Source organism: Limulus polyphemus, unplaced genomic scaffold, assembly GCF_000517525.1.
Source record: "Limulus polyphemus unplaced genomic scaffold, Limulus_polyphemus-2.1.2 Scaffold99, whole genome shotgun sequence".
NCBI lineage: Eukaryota > Metazoa > Arthropoda > Merostomata > Xiphosura > Limulidae > Limulus > Limulus polyphemus.
Genome location: NW_013665709.1, coordinates 547241 through 573269, shown reverse-complemented (window position 1 = coordinate 573269; position 26029 = coordinate 547241). Strand labels below are relative to the sequence as shown.

The following is a 26029-nucleotide window of genomic DNA, read 5'->3' as shown; positions in this document are numbered from 1 at the left end:
CCATGCCGGGCCATTAACAGAATGAATACAGCATTTGGCTATACTTCCTCAACAAATAGTTAAAGCAAAAAAAAAATAGCATTTCAGTTTCTTAATGCACTGAACATTGTCAGACTGCTTCCTAAAACATTTCTAAATACTTAGTCATTAAAATCTATTTAGTAAAAACTGCATAACAAACATCAGAATTTGTAATGAAATATTTTTACTAAAAATTTCTCCATGAATATATAGAGTCAAAGTGTTGCCTGCTCCAAGTGCAAAGTGATTTTCACGTTAAGATTAAAGAATACATTTTTTCTTCTGAAAAATCTCAAATTCTATTTGAGTGATCTCTAAACTTTATTCAGTAAAACTTTATATCTTATCTACAAGATTGGTCAATTTGACTGACCTTGTAATCATCAAAAGAAAATTTTGAAATAAATCTAAATTATCCTTTTTCTTTCTACAATGATTTCAAATTGTAACATGAAACTACATTTGTTTATCCTAAGTAGCTTTGAACTCATAATATACATCTGTTTACACTTAATGTTTATTGTTTTATTCTTCTTTGAACTGTCTTACTAATATTCCTGGCAAACAAGTTGTAAATCACTTGACGAACGTGAAGCTCATGTTACCTTATTGAATTACATAATGCATGGGCCACTCACGAGTGCACCTCATGAAAAGTTATTGTTATTATTATTATTTACCTTATCTAACCTAAAAAGTATCTCATTTTTACATTTTGGTTCTTTTAAAATAATAAATAAATAAAGAATACATGTGAAAAACAAGAAATATGACACTTACTTTGGTCTTCTTTTTTTTCTTTCCTGTCAACTGTCAATGAAACTTAACCCTACTTATTTATACTAATGGTACTACTGCACTAAATAATTTTTCATTTAATTAAATAATGCACTAAAGAACATAAAATAATAACATGCAAAAAGAGGAAAATGTCCCATAACTATCACAATATTCCTGGCTTTCTAACTCTGCAACAAGAGCCATTACAAATTCAGCTATGCTTGTCGATGTGGGATTAAAGTTTGAACTGGAAGTGAAGTAGATAATTCTCTGTACAGAAAACAACATAATATAACACATCATTTGAGAGATTAAAACTTTGGCTATCTATTGCTTATAAACAAAAGGGGTATTAAACATCAGAGAGAACTCCTGGCAACTTGTGAAACAGGGGATATGACAGGTGGATGTGTCAAAAGGGGTCTTATTTTCTAGTTTATGGCTCTGTAATCAAATAAGATTGAATGCTATAAAAATTATGTTTTGCCTGAGTGATAACAACAGTATAATGAGTAATTTACATTAGATTTCATACTTTTTGGAGGTGTGGTAAATAAATTAGAGAAGAGGGGATACCTAGAGAAGAAATGTCACAATTCTCATATTAGGGAAAATTGGCAATTTTTTAAATATTGCCTTATATAATTAAGAACTTAAAACTTGTACAATATGAAGATTTGGAGTATTAGCTAACTTTTGATGCCAAGTTTATTTGTATATCATGAAAATAAAGTACTTTAATCAAATTTTGAATGTAATGGTAATTCATTAAAATCTCATGACATATGCAGAAAAAAATTTCCATAGTGAGAGGGTTAAGCAGATGCAAAGACACTACTAAATCACAAAAGCATTTATTATTTGATGAATAATAAATATTTATAGATGTACAGAATATTAAATGACCATTACTTTGCTTTAATGTACTTGCGTAAATCTGACTGCTCGAAGATTTTATAAAACTTAAAAAATGCTAGTATAACTGAATTTCACCAATCAGTTTGATGATCAGTCAGTGATTAATGATGTTCTGCTACTGTAAACCTGAAATATTTAATTTTTATGGTCATGTTTGTGTTTAGTAAATCTGACCTCAATCCATCACAAGGTTTTGCCTAAGTATAGAGGCAGAATATTACTTCTTCTACCAAAATTAGACAAAAATATGGAAAACTAACACCTCAAATGCATGAGAATAACACAGATAACAGAAAAAATTGGATAATCAACCTCTCATCTATAAAACTGAGTGAAAACCAAACTGATTTTCTTCAAAAAGGACTGTATTTTGTTACTGCACTAAAAACTCACAATTAACAAAATGACAACTTCCATTAAGAACTGATTACTGAATGAAAATTGCAAAACCATTGAAAATGCAAGAAGACAGATCATACAGGTTTGGGTCAAGGCCAAAGCAGGTGAAAACAATGTCTGGCCATATATATATCCAGTGCTTAGTGAATGTCAAAAATTAATAGTCATGATCTGATAGATGAAATGTTGTTGTGAAAAATAGTATGAGAAAATTAAAACACTATCAACAAATACAAGTACTTATTGAAAATATTAAACTTTACCCACAGGTTATGGTGAAAAACAATTAAATGCTAAGTTCAATTTGTAGAATTATACAGGGACTTGCTCTACATTTGAATACTTTCATTTACAAGCTTTCAGCCCTCTTACCGGAACCTTCATTGGACAACAATGTACTGCACAGTGATAGTGTTCTTTAGAACATTCAGATTTATACAAACACATTAAAGCAAAATAATGGTCACTTAATATTTTACCTACATTACAAGTCTTAAAAAAACAACTAAGTTGAATCTATTACTAAAACATGGAAAAAAAAAGAAGCTTTTTTTGTTCAATGTAATATGATAATTTAAAACCTGGTAGTTAGGCTTACATGCTCTGTTCTTAGGTTTCCCCAAATTATACAAGTTTGGTATTGATAATTATCAATATGATGTAATTGATCCATTATCTTATCAAATCTATGTAATGGTTTTTCAGTAACAGTTATGCATACTGAATGCAAAAAGATACTAGGATGTTAATGTCATTTGATCATGCGGCATTGTATATATATATATATCTTGTTATACAAGTGGTTAATATGCTGTTTAATAAAGATATCAACCTTAATTAAACACTGTCTGACAGAAATCAGTAAACTTTCTAAATTCTGTTTAGAGATCACTTACTTCTCCTACCATAAATCACACTATAAAAAAATTCACAGCACAGCCATGGTCATGGAAGAAATTGAATTGCGAGCACTTTCCACTTTCATACAGAACTTCAAGATCTGGAAATGAGAAGTCAATGATGTGCTAATCTTCATGGCAGAGAACTGTATTCAAAAACATTAATGCTCCAAAACCCCAATACACAATGTACCACTGAATTGGAAAATATCAGATAATTACATTTCCTAGATGTTTTAGTCACAAAAGAACAAAATAGGTTGTTATCCACTCAGGTCTATCTTAAGCCTACTGGCTCAGATAATTTTTTTATACTTCTTCCCTATTTATCCTTCTGAAAATAAATGTTCCATGTGTAAAACATTATTAAACCGAGCAAAGTTACTATCATCCAACTGAGAAACGTTTGAAAACAATATTGAATTGGAATTTTAAAAAGAAACAAAGCTATTTCATATATTAAAGGCATTTCTGAGCCATTACAAATGATTTTAAATAAAATGAACATATGAGTGTCATTCAAACTACATACATTTTATACTGATAACACACACACAGGAGGATAAATAAGAATTAAGTAACAGTGTGAGTAGTTTATGGGCTACCCATTAAAATTTTTTTGCACTATACCTATACGTAAACCAAACCTTGTGACAAATTGGCTGAACACAAACATCAAAAATACAGATATTTTAAAGTCTCCAGTAGCAGAACATATATTGCTGACAGATAGTCAATTTTAATTTACTAGAGTAATTTAAAAATTCTGGTTCGTACCAACATAAAGCAATGCTTAGACTTCACATTTATAGTTGTGCAGACATGTTAAATTAAAATAATTATCCCTTCAATATTCTGTGTGTGTGTATATATATATATATGCTATTGTGATTTTATAGCACATTCTGTGTTTATTTACATGTATAAACCATTCAATATGTGATATTTAATTGGAACCCACAGAAGGTGACTACTGGCCTCCAAGACACTTGGAGTGCAATTTTTACTGCACAGATTTTAATGACTACTGTTTCATAGAAAATTTGAAAAATATTTCAAAATGTTCTGACAAATACTCAGAAAACATGAACATTAAGTCAAGTTTTACAGATACATAAACAAAAAAAGGATTCAGTTGATCTGTCAAATATTGGGATGATAGTATTTACATGTTAGGACTACAGATCAGTAGATACATATGCATTATGAAAATTTACAAACATAGAAAGTAAATGAATATTTTCAGTAACTGTTGATTTGATTCATTCTGCAGGTGAGATATATTGATATCAGCATAACAAAACCAAGAGAAGAAATCCTGTTTCACTGCTTTTTCTAAATACATTTACTTATGCTAAGTTGCTCTAATTCTATTAAGTTATATCTAATCAAATAATTACATTGTGTATTTCATAATACTGAATGAAAACTAACTTGCTTTATAGAAAATTGTTCTCAAATAGGAAGATGATACAAACTACTTAACATTCAAAAGCCAACGAATGTACTTACAAATGGAAAACTGTGACACTAGATCATATAACAAACTAGAAAATTTGAATGAGTTATAGTGAGCTATAAATACAACTTGCACAACTATTTCAAAGAGATAATTTTTTAAAGTAAATTCCAATTAAAGATGGTATGTATGTGCTGAGCCATTTCCTATGGTAATCAGGAACATTTTGCAAGTTTACAGATGTTTGGTCATATCTAAGGAAAATGTACAATTTAATATTTACACAAGGCAGTGTTCTGTTCTTAAATAAACTTTAATCAGCATAAAACTTTATTTTCAAAATGTGACTTCATTAAAATGCCTTTCTTCCAAGAAATCTTCCTTAACAGAAGACTCAATGTAATGTTAAAGCTAAAGATATGTTAAAGATAAAACAGAAAATAAGAATCAACAATATTTAACATGAGAAAAACCTTACATTAAATAAATATTATTTTCCTTTTCCTGTTTGTAGTTTATGTTAATATTTCACAATGTGAAACTAAAACATTTTTAATTCTATAAAACTTACAATATTTATACACTTGGCATAGTCAAGAAGTTATAACAAAAGGTTAGACTTAATGCTTTCATAGCATTATTAATAAATAGTTTGTACCCTTAATAAAAAAATAAACACCTTTACATGCAAAAATCTCCCTGACTTTAACACAGTTTTCTAGGTAAGAATTAATGCCTTACTAGTAAAAATATGTATATATCAAATTTTCATAAGCTCTCTTTTTTACTAAATTTCAAAGTTAGAAAATATGCAAAATGAAAATTAAGTCTAAAATCCACTGAACACTCTTGATAACAAATGGGCATTTCTAATAACAAGAATATTAATAATAATAGATCTAACGAAACAATAAAAAATAAAAATATTTTTTGTTTGTCAATACATTTTAAAATCTTATTTTGTGTACTTTTTAAGCTTCTAATAACATACAGATTCTTATGGCAACTAAGTTTATGGAATGACTACCCATTTTCAGTCTGCATAAAGAAGATTGGATTTAAAGTTGCAATTACATGATGCTGTTCACAACACTATATTAAGTTATTCAAAAGCTCTTCTACTGCAGTTACATTACAGGAAATACTAGTTTTACTCTGTTTATAATGATTAATGATAACGTTCTTAAAAAACTACAGAAATCCCTCTATCACCTTTTATTTATATGCAATAAAAGTTTCTTTTTTTTGGTGTATTTGTTTGTTTGTTGGATTTTGCACAAAGCTACTCGAGGGCTATCAGCATTAGCCATCCCTAATTTAGAAGTGATAGGCTAGAGGTAAGGCAGCTAGTCAACACCACCCACTGCCATCTTTTGAGTTACTCTTTACAAACAAAAAATAGGATTGATTGTCACATTATAACACCCCAAAATCTGAAAAAGTGAGCATTAATGGTGATGGGACTCAAACCTGTGACTCACTTATTGCAAGTCAAGCACCCTAACCACCAAGCCATGCAGTAGCCTTCTTTACAGAAAACTTCTATTCTTAGAATATTCAACAGCACCACTTTAAAAATCTTGTTAATGAGCTTAACATTTATGAATATAAGAAACTAAGGGATTCAATTTTGAATAAAAAACTTTTAATTTCAATTTATCTAATGAAGTATTTTTTTAATGATTTTTACCCAGATATATCTTTTAAAAATTAATACTACAATACTTTGGTCAAAACCACTAACATTATACAATCAGAAGCAGAAAAAAATGTAATAACTTCAGTTTAAAACTCAGATATGTTGGCATTTAAAGTTACCTTGAAATTTACACAAACTTTTGTAACAGCTAAACATATTTACCACATTATATAACCACAATGAACTATTTTAAATTATTCCAGGTGTCTCAACTATATTACATTTTCTATTTAGATAAAATTTCTGCTAAACAGTTATAAAAAACACTGAACCATATCACTACAATTAAGATCATGCACATCAGCAATATATATAGTCATAACCAATTAACATCTACTAAAACTGGAGCAAGATCATATGCATCAACAATAACATCTGAAAAAACAGGAAGAAGTAATATCATAATGTAAAACAAAATGTGTATGCACATAAAAGAATCTTTGTTTTTATTTTCAGCTGTAAAACTATTTGATGAGCATGCAAGCAGAAGCTCAAGGCCTATTATATGAGAACAACATTCTAATTACAGAAAAGTGTTTGGAAAGCTAAGAATTTAGAAATTGCTCAAAATATTTTGAAAAGTTAGATTTGGAAAAATTATAGCATTAAGGTGATAAAGGTAAGTTATGTCAACCACTTGAAACATGGAAATATACTCAACTTAAGTACCTGTGGAGGTAAGCTATGTCAACCAAGCAAAACATGAAAATATACCCAACTTAAGTACCTATGGAGGTAAGTTATGTCAACCACTTGAAACATGAAAATACATCCAACTTAAATACCTATGGAAGTAAGCTATGTCAACCACGAGAAACATGAAGATATACCCAACTTAAAGGTCTATGGATGTAAGACAAATCAACCACATGAAACATGAAAATATACCCAACTTATGTACCTATGGAGGTAAGCTATGTCAACCATGAGAAACATGAAGATATACCCAACTTAAGTGTCTAAGGATGTAAGACAGATCAACCACGTGAAACATGAAAATATACCCAACTTATGTGCAACTTCGAGCTTTTCTGTAAATTTCAATAAGAAATACAAACTGAACAGATGTTTTGTTTTTAATTCTAGTTATGGATGAAAAACTCAGTCTTATATTCATAACTTGAAGGTTTGCTAATAACATAAATAGAAAATTGAAAGTCATAATAGTTAAAATATAATACATTTTAGTAAGTATTTATTTATTTATCCATATCACATTATCAGTACATCCATACGATACTAAGAATCTGAAATCACCAGCAATAACTAATTAACATAAAAAACTGGCAATGAAATTGCCATAAGAAATAATAATGAAAGTGCACAATATTATATGTAGTAGTTAGTGCAAAAAAATCTGAGTAAACGGTACAAACTGTCAGAAGACTGGATATTAGAGAAACTAGTTTGAACAAATATAACATGGAAGACAACACAAGTCTGAAGAGAACACAAAAATGTGTCAAAACTAATTTCCCTAATATCAAAACTTCTGATTAAAAGTAAATTACTTGTTTACATATATACATACATGTAAGATTCTATGTATCTTAAGTTATAATTTAGTTTAATTGCTTGACTTTTAATAACATATAACATGCTAAACAGCTTTCAAATGTTATGGAAAATTGTTTTGTACATATCATAGAAATTTTCATTAATCAAAAATAAAACAAATCTCAGCCATTTTTTCCATGGGTATAATATGCAAATACAATTTTTTAGGGGCAGTATCCTTTGTGAATATTCTTACATATTTATAGCTAAGTCCTATTTACAGTTATTGATTAGTGATTAGGAAAACTCCATTTATTACGCACTTCCACAGACATGACAACTTGAGAACCATTGGCAGGTATGATACACTGCAATAATTATTTATATTTAAGAGCTTGGAAGAAACTGTAACAAAAATACACAAATTTTGAAAAGTTAAACTTAGTAGTTGATATTTATCTTTATTTTACAGGTTTGAAAATAACGAAACGTACAGAGAAAGTAAGAGCCTTGTAAATTTGTGCCTGCTAATCCTTTATTTACATTTAATTATGTCTTTTGAAAATGATCAAGATATTAAGCACTTAATGTGTCATGAAACAGCTATTAACATTAAATTCTAAGTGGTTTGAAAACATATAAGAGTATCAATCTAGTAAATTAAGGCCTACTAGCTAGTGATTTAAGATCAAATTTCTGCAGTTTAAGAATGCAACAAGCTTCAATCCTGGATATTAGCATAAAGGTTTTCAACAGTGTGCACACTGGAAAACATATGTAATGGAAAGTTAAAAAAAAATGCCTGTAATCAAATATTTCAAAAGCAAAAAGAGTCATCTTCAAGATAAAGATATTACAAACAGACCCTCATTGAACTGCACAATAGTAATAAAATACCATCACACTTTATAAGTAGCAAAGAAACCTTTCTCACTTATGATTGTTTCTATTGTAAACTAGTATTCAGCTGTCGGTGTTTAAAACTACAAAACAGTAGTATTATTGTAATAAGCTGATTATAATGTTACCATGCAATAATTTAGCTAACATTAAACCACAATATCAAAAATAGTGTACTATAGATATTAAAAAAAAAGACATATCTGCATTGCAAGTTTTATGGATTTCATAATTCAGATAAAAGTAAATTCAATAATAAATGAATGTTAGACAAAGCGTAACTGTATATGACACAGCTCAAATCTGTATTTCTCTACTCCAATATTAAACCAAGATAGGCATATTTAATTTTCCTAAAATATAAACAACAGTAACTTTTATAGTTAAGAAGTAACCAACGTTCTGAGATAAAACTAATCTTCAATAAATCACTTAATAAAAATGAATATTTTCAATGCCTTTAACCTAACAAAGTCCTGGTTTGACAATGGTAAGCAAAGTAACTGTTTTAAATACAAAGTTAAGCCCATTTGTCTTTATGTTCAATCTCTGAGATTTGAAGATAAACAAAAAGCATCAATCCTGTAAAATTATACCTAATGACCACCAACATATGTTTCATTTTCTGTTCTCCTCTTCTTCAATGAATGTACATGTACAACAGCAGCTACTGGGAATTAAAATGTTTAAACAGCAAATTTTAGCTTAATAAGTTTGACTATATGCATTTCACTGCTATGAAAAACAGAAAATCATAACCTTCTCAACTTCCCCTAAGCATGAATGTGAATGTCAGACAGCGTATGTTTTTCATTTGAGTGAAGACAGCAAAATATCAAACAACTTCCTAACATAACCTAATCTCATACCAGTCAAATACTACTGAGAAATATATTCGTTTTAACATAAAGTGTTTCTACAGTGCTAATAGTGGAAAACAATGTAATGTCAAGTTATAGTAAAATGCTTGTTATCAAATATTCCAAAAGTAAAATGAGTTAACTTCTGAATAAAGATGTTAAAAACAGATCTTGATTATTCTTTAACAAATAAAATAGTGTGTGATATACATATCAGTAACATACTTATAACATTAGTTTGTTCATTTCAATAGTAACTACAATACATTCTTAAGTACACAACAATGATTACTGGTGAACAAGTTGCATTGTAAAATGCTCATGTTTCAAGTTTTATTAATTCAAAATGATAATGTTTTGTACATAGAAAGAAACACTGTTACTACATACATGCATGAATAGATCTATTATTAATTAAATAAAATCATGCACTCACTTATTTTGTAGTTTTTCTCCACTATTCGAGTGTCTAGAACATGATGGTACTGAAAAGCAGACTTTCCCAACAATTCTTCTCGTTTGTACTCAAGAAAATCTTCAATTCTTAATAATGATAATAATAAAATCATGAATGTTAACCAAAACAGAGCTATTTTAGAATACACATCTGTAGGTTACTATAAAATCAACCAAGACTTAATTTAATTCATTTTATATTAAGTTAACCCATAATAATCAATTTGTGACCATTTCATCTATAGCCTCCTTTTATCCACTACTGAAATAGCTTTTTTTTTTACATGACCAGAGGAGACATAGTTTATTTGATAAAAATCAATATGTTCCTTTCATGAAATTTTGATTCAATAGCATAAATAGTAAAATCAGCATTATGGTGGGACTTGGTCACAAAATTCACAATCACAAGCAGAATAATTTATTTTATTACCTCAACAAGAATTTTGCTTTTTTTTTTTGAGGACTAAATAAATAAACTATAACACACTTTTATAATTTCAACAAACCATTTCACAAATTATGGAAACTATTTATTGCAGGATTTTCCTTTTATGGTAGTAGTGAAGTAACAGAAAGGAAACTGGACACAATATACTCTGAAAAGGGTTTGTGTACAATATCCAATTAAAGTAAACACTGGTAAAACAATTCCCCCTCCTCTCCAGTTAGTGATAAAAAATATCAGTCAGCATGCAAGAGTTTAATTACACAACCAACCCATGAAAGAGTACTACTTTACTGAGTGTTCTTGCTAAACAGCTTCCTAGTAACTGAGCCAATCAAACATAAAACAAAAGTCTGGTTGTTTTAAAAATATATTCACAATGCAAATCCATTTTCTTTTCTGAAGTCTAAAAGATTATACTATGAGTAGGTTTGACAACTAACTACTAGATCCTGTACAAGAAAACTCAAAAATTCAAGAAATTCTAGAAATATAGCAAAAAAGGGATACAAAATGTTTGAATTTTTTCCACATGTCTCTACTTAGCATAATTTTAAGTTACACGAAAAAGTGTTAAATTTTTAAGCTCATAGTTTGTTTGTTTTATAATTATGCACAAAGCTACACAAGGGCTATCTGTCCTCTGCCCACCACTAGTATCGAAACCCTGTTTCTAGCATTGTAAGTCCACAGAAATACCCCTGTGCCACTGGAGGCTAAGTTCGTAGAGTTAAAGAACAAGTATAAAATTAGAATTTGCTTGCAAATGTTAAATTGTTTTTTCTTTCTTGTTAATGCACATATCCAGGCATTTTCAAAGATACTGGAGAGAGTATATCTTCATCTTGAGGTGCTCAACAACTTAGTAATATTAAAATTTAGGATCTACAATAAAACAGTTTTAATTAGTTAATGTAAAAAATTATTTCTTTCAAGAATTCCAATGAAAATTTTCAATGAAATTAATTTGGTTATTTCTTAAAATACAGAACTACAACATTTAAGAAAAATTTAATGGTCAAGTGCACTATCAATTTGTTCTCACCAAATGTTACTTTTTTTTACCTTAATTTCAAAATAATTCTATTTAAACTGACTTATGAAACATCACATTTAGGAATATTGTCATGAAATGAAAATAACTAAAGTTGGCCAATTATAAATAATTTGAAATTAGAAAGACAGCACACATGTACTCTCACCAAATAACTTGGTCATGGACAGTGAATATTTGTTCACCATCTGAAATTAATGACAGCATGGTTGAAATAAACAATTGGAAATATTTAGACAGTTAGTGATATAACCGAATAAGCTGTCTATGGAATGATTCACACTCTCACTCTTGATTATTCAAATAAAAAGACAGATTTATAGAATAAGTCTTATGAAAGTTTTATAATGGTAAGATGGTAGAACAATTAATCATGTGAAGGATGAATAAACATATCCAAGGGCAAGATCTTATCTAATCATTCTTGTTACAGCATTACAGCAGTGTTTTGTAAAAGTTCTAACCTACATCATGAATTGGAACAAGGTTGACCTAGTATAGTTAGCTAGAATTAAGCAATCATGCAATAATCAAAGATTGCTGCATCAGAAATTACAGAAATTAAAGCTGTCATCGAACCAAGTTAGTTAGTCATTCCACGAATTAGTTACCCCCAGAATTTGAATTGACTTAGACACAGCCATACAAAAAGAAGCAAATATAAGAGCAAGTTTTAAATTCTTTGCAAATACTGAATTTTCAATCATTCAGTAATATGGTATAATGGTTAGAAGAATTATGCCAGAAGGTTAAATAAAAAAAAAGGAAGTTTAATCAATAAATATTCATCTCATGATACTATCATACTGTTCTGTCCTTCTTCCAACATAAGTTTCCTCAAGCCCATGGGCTTGTGAGCTCATCAATAATTGCATATTCCTGGTATTAAAATAAATACTTTTTGTAAGCAGTTAAATACAAAAAGTTATAAATAACCATTATACTTCTTGAGCAGTAGAGATTGTCTCTATTTTACACTAGTATTCCACTGCTAATGTTTAAAACTACATAATATTATTATTATTGTAATACACTGATCATGACATTAACATGCAACAGTTTAGCTAACATTAAACCACAATATCAATAATAGCATATTTTAGAAAATAAAAATAAAAGTCTACATAGCAAGTTATGTGGATGTTATAATTCAGTTTAAAGTAAATTGTATGATAAATGTTAGACAAAGAGATACGTGTGTATGGCACAGATCAAATCTGTATTTCTTTACTCCAAACATACAACACAGAAGATAGTCATATTATATTTCCCCCAAAATATAAACAACAGTAATTTTCAATAAATAAGATGTAACTGATGTTTTGTAATAAAAACAAATACTCTTCAGCAAATCACTTAGTAAAATTGAATACTTCCACTGCCTTTAACCTAACAAAGTCTTGGCCATAAAATTCAAAAACTGATGCATATAGTAGTTAGTTTAAAACAGAATAAACAGAGCTAACTTCAAAACTCTTTCAAACTGATATAAACCTTGTACTCTGATCGAAGGTTATGTGGATTAAAAAAAAGCATTTAATAAATAACTGCAAGTTATAGAATACACTTTTATAGAACCATGTTCTGTAGATTTATGATAATTATTTCATCTATGCCTTCATGTATTTATAAGCAACAGCAGATGATCTGCAAAAAATTTTCATTTTTATACGGTCTATTGCTGTGTTGTGGTATAATGTATTTTTGGAAATAGCTTTTATATTTATTAATGTCTTAAAAGCTAACACAAATTTCGATGACTAAAACCATGAAAATTATTTTTGTTATAGGCAAGTAATTAAAAAAAGGCCTTAAACTTGAGATGAATTATTAAGATAAATTAAACAAACTATTTACCATTCATTAAAGATATCTTTTTAATTGAAACTTGAAAAACAGACAAAGCTTTCATGTTATTTTCTGTATTGAAAAGTAGTGAGAGGTTGGTTTTATTTGATTATAAATTGATATCGTAACCTGATACGGTACTGAAACTTATTCCAGGCCAACAAGGGCCACAACTAAAGTAGCTTCTGCAGGGTACAAAGGTACTGATTTATGACCTTTATTAGCAAGTGTAGGCAATATGTTATTGTATATTCAAGCAGCATTTGAAAACCAAAACTAGTCTTACCTCTTCCAGGCAATGTTTTAATTAGGTTTAAATCAGCAGTAGCTTCCTCATGAATGAAATGAGATGACCATATGTACTATGATGCACAAACTTAACAGCACTAATATAACCTGAATAACCACACTTGGACATCAGCTAGTATCCATAATAGGTAATGGTGTGTCAGATAACACTAAATGTTCTATATCACTGACAGTTTAACTTCACTTTAAAATGTTACATATATGTAGAGGACACTAAACTTGAAATTAAGCTTTAAAGATATAAATGATATTGAATAAGAACAGAAGAGAAAATATCTAATGTACATAACATTTTAAACACTGCAAAAACAAGAATTAAATAATAAAAGCAATAAATTTAGTCCTAAAAATATTTCCTACATCCATAAAAACCTACATCAATTCTTAAAAACATGACTCTACTAATACTTTTACCACCTACTGAATAAACTTCATATATATATACATATCTGTATGAAGCTAATCAACCAGAACTACAGTACAGTGCTCATTATTCACATTTTCAAACCTTCCACTACATTAAAAACTGCCTTCAGCACCAACAGCTTTATAAATTACATAATTATGAGACATGTCAAGAGTAACTCTTGGTTGTACATCAGTACACAAAAATGAATATATTGATGTTCACTTGGGATGATTCATACAATAAATCAGATACCAGATGCTTCATAAATTAATAACTCAATAAGGATGGTAATCTACCTGTCAGCATGTCACTCAAATATATAGGATTCAATGATGTTGCAACTAATCATATGCAGAACATTACAACTTTGTAGAGACTTCCCTATTCTACATAGTCTGTTTTTGTCTGCTCTTATTAGATAAGACTAAATAATGAAAAATGCTCAATATTTCCGGACTCTAACATCATTACTTGCCACTCTAAACAGTGAAAACTATCAGATTACTAACAGCAAAAATAGTACATGAAAGGTACCTTTCACCATTTGTTTTTCAAATAAAATAACTATTTTTAAGTCTCTTAAGAAAACAAAACAAATTATTAAAAAAAAAGACTCTTCATGAATTCATAAAACACAACATAGTTTTCAACAATATTTTAAGAAAAAATACATCTTAAATCTTATTAATTAAGTACTACTTGGATCTTAATGTTTAACTTGAATATTACACAATAAATGGGAAGAAATTCCTTTTTTACAAAATCTACAGTTCAAAGTAATTTCTTTATAACACTGAAATAATCTAACCTTTCATCTACATAGGTGAATTTCATATCCAGAGAATGCTGGCTTAAAAATGTTTGTTTGTCCAAAGTAATTTCAATGTTAGAAGGATGTGGAATGGGTTCAGCAAGGGAAACAAAGTAGTTTAATGCTGTGAAGTTAGCCTTACAAGTGTGTGTCTCCATTTTGACAACTGGTATATTATTCATTATGTATCCAGTACAGTGAATTACCTGCAAATAAAGATTCTAAAATTAAGAAAGGTTTGTAAATGTATATATTACAGAAAAGATTAAAAACTACATTACACCATCTTTACTAACCCAAAGCTCAGATTTTTTGTATTTTATCATTTTAAATAGAAAAGTATCCAGTTCCAGCTCAAATGTTATTCAAACTTAAAAGGTAGGGCTTTCACAACTTTCAGTTTCTTCATCAGCCATTACAGACCCATCCAATGTTGTAAAAAAAGGTTTCTAATACACCTAATGTCTGTTAGTATCTTACACGATTTATGTAAGCACCCTGTAATTCTTGTGTTCTAATGTTATGTCATTAGAAAACATCATCTTCCAAAGCAGTCAAACAATTAGATATAGACCATGATGTACATCTGTACTAAATATGAAGCAGAGGCATCACTAGATACTTAAAAGATTCATGGCTCAGGCTTATAGGTGCAGAAAGTTTGGGCATTTCAGTATGATATTGATCACGGCTTTCTATTCTAATTTTTCAACATACCAACAGGGAATTGGAGGTACAGTGAAATAGAATCGGCCCTAGGTGCCAGTGCCTAGCAATGCCTCTGATGAGAAGTGTCCAGCTAAAAACTTTCCTCATTATAATATCATTTTATTTCTGGTTAAAACCATACTTCAAACCTAAAGTGATTGAAAATTTTCAGGTTTTATAATTTTCTTGCTTGACATAAGACACAATCTAAAATATGAACACTCTCATACATAATATACTCCTTGAAGAATTATGTTAATAATGATAAGCTGTTACATTAGTAATAAATCTTGAACTTCCTAAAAAAATTATATGACGTAGTTTAATTAAGTTGTGTATGTTTTTCTTGTCTGCAAAACACTAGCAATTGCATTTTTTATTCGAAGAATCTATATATTTATTTTCAAATAATACATCATGTGGCACTAATACTACTAACAAATGCAACAGAGAGGCCTGACAAAACAAATAAATATCTACAGAACTGTTCAACTACTGTGGAGGATTCTAATTGATATTTACTTAAAATTTCCTCAAAGAGAAAATGTTATTTACAGGATATTTGCATATGAACTACTAAACTACTGACAGATCTGGACATAAACAAACTTTTATAATACTGAATGGGTCTTCAAACCCTGATGAGAAACTTTAAAAGTAACAACTTTTAATATGAAATAAAAATTAAAGCTGGATTTATATCTCTCTGTTCTATTACTTTCATGCTTAAGTGTTCTTAAAATTTCCTTACATAAGTATATTACAATTTGGAGTTTATAGAAGAGCATATTAAAGATCTGTCTTAAAAAAAATGTTTAAATGTAAAATGATATACACTAGTTAACAAAGAGGCATATCAAACTATGTTAGATATAGCTGTACAAGCAGAAGGGTTTAAATAAACATACAATAAATCATACTCTATACAGTGTAGTTTTCATATTCAATTGCTCATGTTCTTCTTTTTCAAATCCTCCTAAACAGAATAATAAACTTACACAATCAAAACCGTATATGTTTATTATTCTCAAACATCCATTCACAGTTTTTCCAATGACAATAACATTGATTTAATGTAACATAAAAAAAGTGACTGTTCATGTAACTAAAAAATGAAAGCAAAGACTTAACAAATGCTGAGATCTGTTATAAGTCATAGTTAACAGAATGTTTGTTAACTGCTAAAAATACCAAAAAAAATACATTTTAAATTCTCTTAACTAAAACTAAGATTGTACTTTTAACTCAGGTTACTAAAAGATACAGTTTACTTTCTACAATAGGTTTATTTCTCTGTATATTTATAAACACATTTATTTCATGCTTGCTGGCCTAAAAATTAATTAATTTCAGAAGTTTAATTTGGCAATTTTAGCTTTTTTTTATTTGTACAAAACTGCAGTCAGTTATATTTGAGGAAGGATTCTAATTAATCTCTCTATAAAAACAATCACAGCTGAGCAAGTCTTCAAGCTCTGTAAAAGTTACCTGTCTTCACTTGACACAAACTTCAAGTCATTCTGTTTCCCGGTCAAAATATCTTCTAGTTTCATCTGAACACTTAAGATACTAATGTTTGTTTTAAAAAAATTCATTTTATATTGCTTATTTATTCAAAAAATAGTACATCAAATTTCACTAAATATAAAGTGTGCCTTGTGTAGAAGTTTTGAGCCATTGCTATGTACACAATCAATCCATTTAAGAGTGAAATCAAAGTATATCTTACTTAGGAGTTATTGGTAGACATAAAAACCAAACCCAAATTTCTCACTTTTCACTAGATTAATGCTAATATTGCATGATCAAACTGTTTAACAACAGTATTAACCTTCCAAGTTCCAATGATTATAATATAAGCATTTCTAACACATTAAATTGTTAACAAAGCATTACTTCATAAATAAAATAAACAGTAAGTATTCCAAATGTAAAGATTTACAAAACAGGTTATACACAATGATGTCCTGAATATGAAACTAGGATCTAATTAATTTTTTGCAAACTATGGAAGTACACCTTGCCTTATAAGAGGCAGATTTAACATTGACATTTCGTCCCTTGTTGGTCAATGTACACTTCATTCGAAGAAAGAAAGACTGGGGCTGAAGCAGCTTACAATTCTCATTACTTTTCAAAGACAACATTTCTTTGATTTCTTCATGATCACATGGATGGCTGAAGTCATATATGCTGTGTCCCATGAGGTCAAGCTACAAATAAATAAGTAAAAAAGCCAACAGCTCTGTGGTAAATTTTATTCTTTGTTGGTCTATAGTACTTGAAAAATTATAATTCCTTTAAAATATGACAAATACACCAGTATCATGATATAATAAATTGTAATCACAGTGATCAGAGAGCTCAACTTGAATGTTCTCTCACAATATGGTGTGATTTTTCAAATTAAGCAGTGCTCATATACTCTTAAACATATATATATATATATATATGCATTGACATGAGACATATTTCTATTTATTTTGTTTTATAATAGGAACTTGGATATCTTTAGTAAAGGAACATCTCTTGTTAACTTGTGTACTTTTTCATAAATCAAAATTCACTTACATCTTCCAAAGTCATAAGCCCTACAAGTTTTACTGAATTAAAAAAAAATTCACACATACAATAAAAAAATTATAACAATATACAAAGACCAGCAATATATTCATTTATATGAATGCTTACCAAAAACTGAATATTTCTTATTCTGTGTTCTTAAAACTTAATTGTGTTAATTGTATAGTGAAGTTATACATTTATCAGTATAATAAAACTAATTATATAGTTGGTAACCTGAAAATACTTTTTTAGCTCAAATTAACTACAATTCAACATAATTTATAAAAATGTTTTTTGATTTACCCTTCTGATTACTGGTAAAGTTATATTTAATCAAAACCACTGTTCTCAATATCTCAGCAAGATGCCTCATGCTTGCTTATAGATTAATTACCTTGGTGCTTTCATAGGTATTAAACATTATTGCTAAAATTGTACATGATTTTATAGAATATCAGCATTTAAGACACATTAAAAAACCATACTGACTTTCAATGTGAAACATGCTAATGTAGAAACTAAACTAACTGCTATTAAAATATTAGTTAAAAGATAAAAATTTGAATTAAAACCAAATTAAAAATATTATTAAATTAAAATATTAGTTAACTAAAGCTATTCTGAACTATTCATATATAAACTAATCAATATCATCTGTACTACAACAATACTTAACACTACCCAGACTTTTTTGACAATTAACTATTTGTAGTTGTAAACAAATTTCAGGTGGTATTAATTCCATCAGTTTTGTGGATGCTGCAGTACATTTGCTTAACAAAATAGTAAACCTACATTAACTATAAGCACCCCTGTTTCTTTTCATTTTCTAAAGGGTGGACCACTTCTGAGACCTTGACATGTAACTTCCTCTAGGGATCAGAACCCTTGTGAGCTCAACAGTCAGTCTCAAGAAGGTTTTTAATTAAATCAAGACAACTTCAGTTTTATTGTTTATAACACGTAACATGATGCATCTTAAATTTTTTAGTAAAACAAACTTTCAATCACAGCAGCAGGAACAAAGATTCTTTGTTAGTACATTAAGCGGTTTGAGTTCTCAAGAAACTGATTTTATACAGACATACAAACATGCAAAACCTATTTCTAAAGTATTTTATAAAGAGAATTCTGTCAAGATCCATGAAAAGCTACATTTTCATTCATCCACATAGGTAAATATAATTACAAAATAACCATTAAAACAAAAATAAGTGCAAATAATAAGATCAAAAGGTGCATGAAGATATATATATATATATATATATATATAACATATAGGGATTTGAAATAGAATAAACAGAGGTTTCTCAAACTTTTCCTGAAATATTATACACTGAATGTCTCAATTTTTTTTAAATGTAATCAAAGAAACTGATGTCAAGAACTAACTTCTATGTCAATATAATATTCCTAGATGCATTACAAGAGATCTTGGTAAAGAAAGTCATCAGACAAAGTATGAAGTACAGAACATACAATTTCAACCACACACACACACACAGAAAAAAATGGCCAAATCCATATACATAAAAATAATGTATAAATATTAGAAAAAAAATACAACTCTAAACCTGATGATAAAAAATTCTTAAGCCTGAAGGTCAAAATAGCACTTGTAAAAACAAAGTGCATGCTACGAGTGAGACACAGGCCAAGGTCAAAAGAAGCCAGCTGTCAGAAGCACGACGTTAAAGAGTATGCTCTAAGGCATGGTTGAAAAGGCTAGTCTAATTAAAAGAGTATTTCCAGGTGATAAATTGCACAGAAACACAAATGGCATGGATAATACTTTTAACAGGAATGTTTTCAGAAGAAATGTGATGGGAAGTAAGTAACTTCATAGCTTTCAATGGAAATTTTCACATGCAATGATCAACAGCATACATAAAATCAAATAAATGCAACATTCAATGGAAATATATTTAAACCACTTTTATTACATTCAACCCTAATTTCCAAAATGCTTATCCAATCTCCTCTTACATTCTTTCAATGTTGCAACTTCTATGTTATATGAAGCTACACCCTAGAGTGAACTAATGACCTATAATAAAACAAATTAAGACTAACAACTTATAAAACTGTAAAATCATTAGAAAATACCAGAGAAAATTCTGCTGAAATAATTAAAATGCAAAACTGGTTAATAAAACAAAGGGGATAAATTAGGAAATGCTGAACAAGAGAACAAATTAAGACAAAGTACTATCTAAAATTCAGTAATGTTTGATATTAAGAATAACAGAGAATGGGATACAAAGTTGAAATTTAACATGCAAAAGGTCAGAGAAAATGGACAGAACTCATCATTCCTACCCCCAAACCTATGCTACACTGGTTGAGTCAAAAGTCCTGATTTTACATGTTGTTGTGAACTGCATGCAGAATATCAAAAATCTGCTTATGTTGAGTGTTTAGGCATATTAATGACCATTTGCTACCTGACATGATGGCCTGATATAAAGGTCAATTAAATCCTATATCTGAAACTATCAGTATAAGGTAAAATCTCTCAATACAAAATTTGTAGTACAATACAATATTACCCCCCAAAACAGTTTTCCTTATGTGTTTTGCATAAATTTCAATAATATAAATCTACAAAAGGGTTAACTATAAATTATGGAAATTTAATAATGTGGGTGACCTTGATCTGACCTTCATATCAGGACATGTCATGTCAGGTAACAAATGGCCACCAATAAGCCAAAGCATCCTATGTTAAAACATTTTTGATGTTCTACAACTACTTCACAAAAACAAGAAAAATCAGGACTTTTTACTCACCCTGTATGCTACAAGACTGGAAGTTGTAAATATATTATTTCAGTTAAGAAAAAGGATATGTGCAGTAATTCCACAATATAAAAACAAATAAAAAGTTACATAGCACAGGGGTTAAAAAATAAGTTTAAAAGTCTCAGATATCCAGTAGGAGTGGAAAAGAGCAGAAGAATAAAGATGGCAGAATAGCTTCCAATGCTAAAATGTAAATACCATAATGCAGCAAAAGAAAAAAACAATCAATGAGTTCATGAAGTCTCTTTCTGAATAAAAACTGATAATGTATAATCCTCAGCCACACAAACAGGGATCATTAAAACAAGATGGGTGGAAATTACTTACAGATGTGAAAAACAATCATAATGATGTGATATTTTTACATCATTTATTTATATTTTTATAAATGGGTCACGCACTTTCCTAATTTGCTCTACATAGCTTTCCAATAAACAAAATATAAAATATACATCCTTAATTGTTAAGAATGTTAAGAAAACACATATTAATGTGTAAAACTCTGATAAGTTTGAATCATCAGCAGAAAATGTGGATTAGTAATATGAACATGACAGAGTACATGTATAATGCAGCTACAACTGGCATTATCTACCAAGTGCTAACTCTAAGGAACAGTTAATCGAATTAAAGTCAAATAATATTTTTAAACAAAATACTCTACTTTTAAAATTCATAAGCTACTTAATTCTATTATTTCACTACCAAATTAACTTTCTCAACGTATTCAAAATCCTCTTCAAATCTACGCAAAAGTGTTAAAAAATTATTTGAATAAGACATTATTTTTGACATAATTAATGATTGTATGTTTCTTAATAGTAAATAATCCTGTTTAAAACTAATATTCAAAATATACTTACATGCTTAAAACATAGTATCAAAATCTAGAAAACTAATAGCTCCCACAAAAAGTATTTTCACATTCAACTGATTTCCTGTAAAACTACAAGATAGGTCCACTGAATAACCAGAGATTTGATGAGGATCTTTAATATAAAGTAGTTCCGAGTTCTCTGAGTAACTGAGTTTGTAAGACAAAAATAAACAGATTGAACACAATGTACAAAAAATACAATGAGCAACACAGCACCAGCATTCCACTCTGTGGTATTTGAACTGATTTCCTGTACAGCAGCTAGACAAATCTACTGAATAACTGAAGATTTGATTAGGATGTTTATTACAAAGTAGCCCTCAGTAGCCAAAGTTATGACAAAGAAATGGATAAACTGGACACAACTGTACAAAAATACAATGAACAATCTTTATTAATCACAAACACACTATGTGTGTGTATACTTGCTTGTGGACAATGACCAGTTGGTTTTACTGGAGAACTAGATCCAAAAACTGCTTTTTCTCTCAAGATTTGTTCCATACTGACCATACCTTATGTTACTTAGTTAAGATAATATGGTCAGATTTACCAAGAGTGACTTAAGCTAACCACGCAACTGGTCATTGTAATCTCAAGATATCACAAGACTTACAACTGGAGGAAATTATGTTTACACGTTCATGCAGAAGGTGCACCTTTACAGCCACATCCACCCCTTCACACACACACACACACACACAGGCAGACTATCCTATCTCAAGAGAATTACAAAGAACAAGGGTAGCTAAAACAAAAACAACTTTTTTGATCAAGTGTTTGTGAAAACGGGACATGTTAAGAATAACTGATAAATTTTAAAAAATACTAAATTAAAACAAAAGGTACAAAATGCATAGTATACCTGCATACCACATACACACACACACACATAGTACTAGGTGTGCAATAAATTATTTTACCATAAATATCTCATAGAACCTTTTTAAAAAATGAACATAAACACAAACATACCTGATTGAGGCCAAGATATTGATGGACATTTTCAGACAAATATACTAAATCTCCTTCTTCAGACAATATTAATAGAAATCCTTCAAGAGCCTTCAAAATGGCCAAGTCCCAGTTTCTGGCATTGGATGGAAAGTGTTTCATAGCTTCTGCGTAAACCAACAATTATTACTTTATTATACTGTTACCTAAAAATTAATTCATAGAACAAACAAAACTAAAAAAAATAGTAATAACAATTTTATGATCAGTATTTTACATGCCAAAATGGGAAAAGTTTGCTTATTCACTAACATCACAATGACAAGATGCACATGCTTCTCAAATTCAAAGCAAAGAGTGCTTGTTGATACATGTCTATTTGCATGCACACTGTAGGTATTACCATAGAAAACTCTACTAACTATGAAAGTAATTTACAAAAAAAAATGTGTTACAGATGATTACACTGTGATTTATATTTTAAGTTAAATTAAATAATCTAACAGAAACATATACTTAAAGCCTAGCAAACACCACACTATAAATATCTGTTTAAACATTAATAAATCTCCAAGTCTGAAATAAAATAAAATGCAGCAGCACAAACACATTTTACTGCAAATGTAAACTTAGAGAGGTTCTCTCATATCATATTACTCCAAATCACCTACACAATTATAACATTCACTTATGACACCTCATTAAGTTTCCATTATACTTATTATATTATCAAGGTAAAATTCTCAGTTACCATGTGAAAAGACTACTCCAAGCAAAACCTAAAATACAATAACATTATTTCTTCATAGAAGACATGGTACTGGTTTAAATTTAAAGTTGTACAAACAATCTTCTTGCCATCCAGCATTGATTGTTTTGAAAAAGGCCACTGCTTTTATATGCATATGTTCTAGAACAAAAGTGGGCCAAATATGACCCATCTAACCTTTCTTTCCTGCCTGCCATGACTCCCAGAGTGGAAAGAACATAATGGGGTCTTTATACAATCAATGGTGAGGTAATTTAATTAATATAGTACAAATGTGTGACCTGTGATGACTTACCAAAATTCTTGACCATCCCTGTTTTAGAACAAATTTTCTAGTGTTTGTTAAGTGTGAATGTAGTAAGTTTTCTTTTGTTTAGAATATTTGCTTGTACCTAATTTTGAACTGATAGACTAAAGGTATGGATGGCAGCTAGTACACTGTACCTAGTGTCAACTCTGGGGCTACTATATTTTATTTGATCAAGTAGTGAAATTTGGCCATCAATCTTATAGAACACAAATGGCCCCAAAATGCAGAACACAAACCATGAATCTTCAGTTTTAAGTGTGAGCACAATAACCACTAGGCCACACTAAATCATTTTTCCATCTCTGAATTGGAACATTTTGTATATATAACAAACTACATGGTGGCCATGTTAATTAACAAATATTGTTTTGACTCAGATATTTCTTAAAGTAACAGATTATAATAGATCTTTGTGTAGATTACAAAACGGTTGAATTAGTAAGGCTAAAACCTAAAATCATTAAAATTGTTTGTTACATTTTTGTAATTCACACAAAGATTACTATAATTTCAGTAATTCATTTTGAAAATATAAATGATAATCTTCTATTTGGTGACAATGATTACAGTAAATGCTACAACAATGTATTTAATTTTTAATAAGACTTCACTTTCTAATAAATACAGCAGATTATGCATTTTTCTTTGCATTAACATGTGCAAAAGTTTGAAGTTTCAAATTTTTCTGAAGGAGTCTTTAAACTGGAATGCCTTAGTAAAGGTGCAAAATGTAATTGAAGGGTTGGGAGATAAAAGTTTGAGAGTTTGAAATTTAAGGCCATAAGCAAATTTGAAAAAAATGTAAGACTTCTACTAAAATAAAATTCACAGAATTTTACAAATGAAACAAATTTTCTTTGCATACATGAAATTACAAAAGTTAAAATAAAATTCTTATAATCTTGACAACCAAATATTTCTTTATACACTGAGTCCAATGTAATTTATAAAGTTTGTGCACATGTAACATGATACTTAGTTACATGTAACTACTTCCCCATAAACAAACAAGTTCCCAGAATGCTAAAGTAAAAAGTAAACCTAACACTACGATAGCATATTCAATAACATTTTGATAAAGATCTGACTGGTGCCCACATGTACTTTACAATGTACATGCTTAATGACATACGGCTGGTGTTTGTGATATTTGCTTGTTTCAGATTTTCATGTAAAGCTATAAAAGAGCAATCTACATAGACATCCTTAGATTACCTATAGTTCCAAAATGCAGACAGTTGTTCAGTAACAGGATATGTTCTGTGAATATTCACAGTTTGGGCATACTAATCACTGGGCCACACCCAGCCTGGTTGAGTTATATTCCAAATTTGCTTACAAATATATAATACTTCTGTCATATTTCACATAATATACTGTATCATCTATGCTTTTTTTTATTTGTCACAAATATACATGTTGATGATGCTAATGTGGCACAAACAAATATAAAACATCATATATATATATCTCATTTTGAGATAAGGTAGAGAAAATAACAGATAAACTATATAGTTTGAAATGCATTTAGGAGGTTTTAGGGATTATACAAAGGAAATTTGAGATGAGGAAAAGTATTTTTAAGTGTAACATGAAAATTACTTTGTACATAGGGGTATGTCTAAGGAACAATGTTCTGCAAACAGTGCAATAGATGAAGCAAGTTCACTAAATTTCTAAAAGCAAACTGATCCCAATTTATTCAATACAATGATCAGCAAGGATGGGCAGGATCCCTTTATGCTTTACTCATGACAGTCCATGAGTACAGTAACACCACTCTATCTGCTTCTAGGTAGTCTTACGAAACACCTCATTTCTACAGAGCCTGTTGCAACCTAGATAAAGTATATTGTGTTAACCGTATTGCCACTGCGCATGACACAAGATTTTAGTGTCTTACATTCAAAATTTTATTAAACTACTTTTTGTTTATGTTATACCAATTAGAATAGCATAAAACCTTAGCTAATAATCCATATTTTAATAGTATATAAGTTTTAAGTTCTTAATTCTACAAGGCAATATAAAAAAAATCCTGAATTTCCCCTAGTGTGACCCACGTTACACAATTTCTTTTAGCATGTCATCTTCCCTATTTTATCCACCACCCCTATAAAAAGTACAAAATTAAACATAAATTACTCTCTATAAAACCGTCATTGCTCAGACAAACCATAATTTTTATATTCTTCAATTTTGTTTGGTTACAGAGCTATTGAATAGAAAATCAGACCCCTTCTGCCACACCTACCTGTCACATCTTCTCTTTCAGAA

General features: G+C 29.3%; 1 protein-coding gene across 1 annotated transcript in view; it reads right to left on the bottom strand.

The window, feature by feature from the left end:
• LOC106469820 (hypoxia-inducible factor 1-alpha-like) overlaps nucleotides 1-26029 on the bottom strand; it is a 61641-nt gene that overhangs the window by 24031 nt on the left and 11581 nt on the right. The window contains exons 3-6 of the mRNA XM_022399308.1: nucleotides 22695-22840; nucleotides 17500-17688; nucleotides 14765-14973; nucleotides 9869-9975 (exon numbers count right to left, since the gene is read on the bottom strand). Of these exons, the coding sequence (XP_022255016.1) occupies nucleotides 9869-9975; nucleotides 14765-14973; nucleotides 17500-17688; nucleotides 22695-22840 (651 nt within the window). The remainder of the gene's footprint in view (nucleotides 1-9868; nucleotides 9976-14764; nucleotides 14974-17499; nucleotides 17689-22694; nucleotides 22841-26029) is intronic.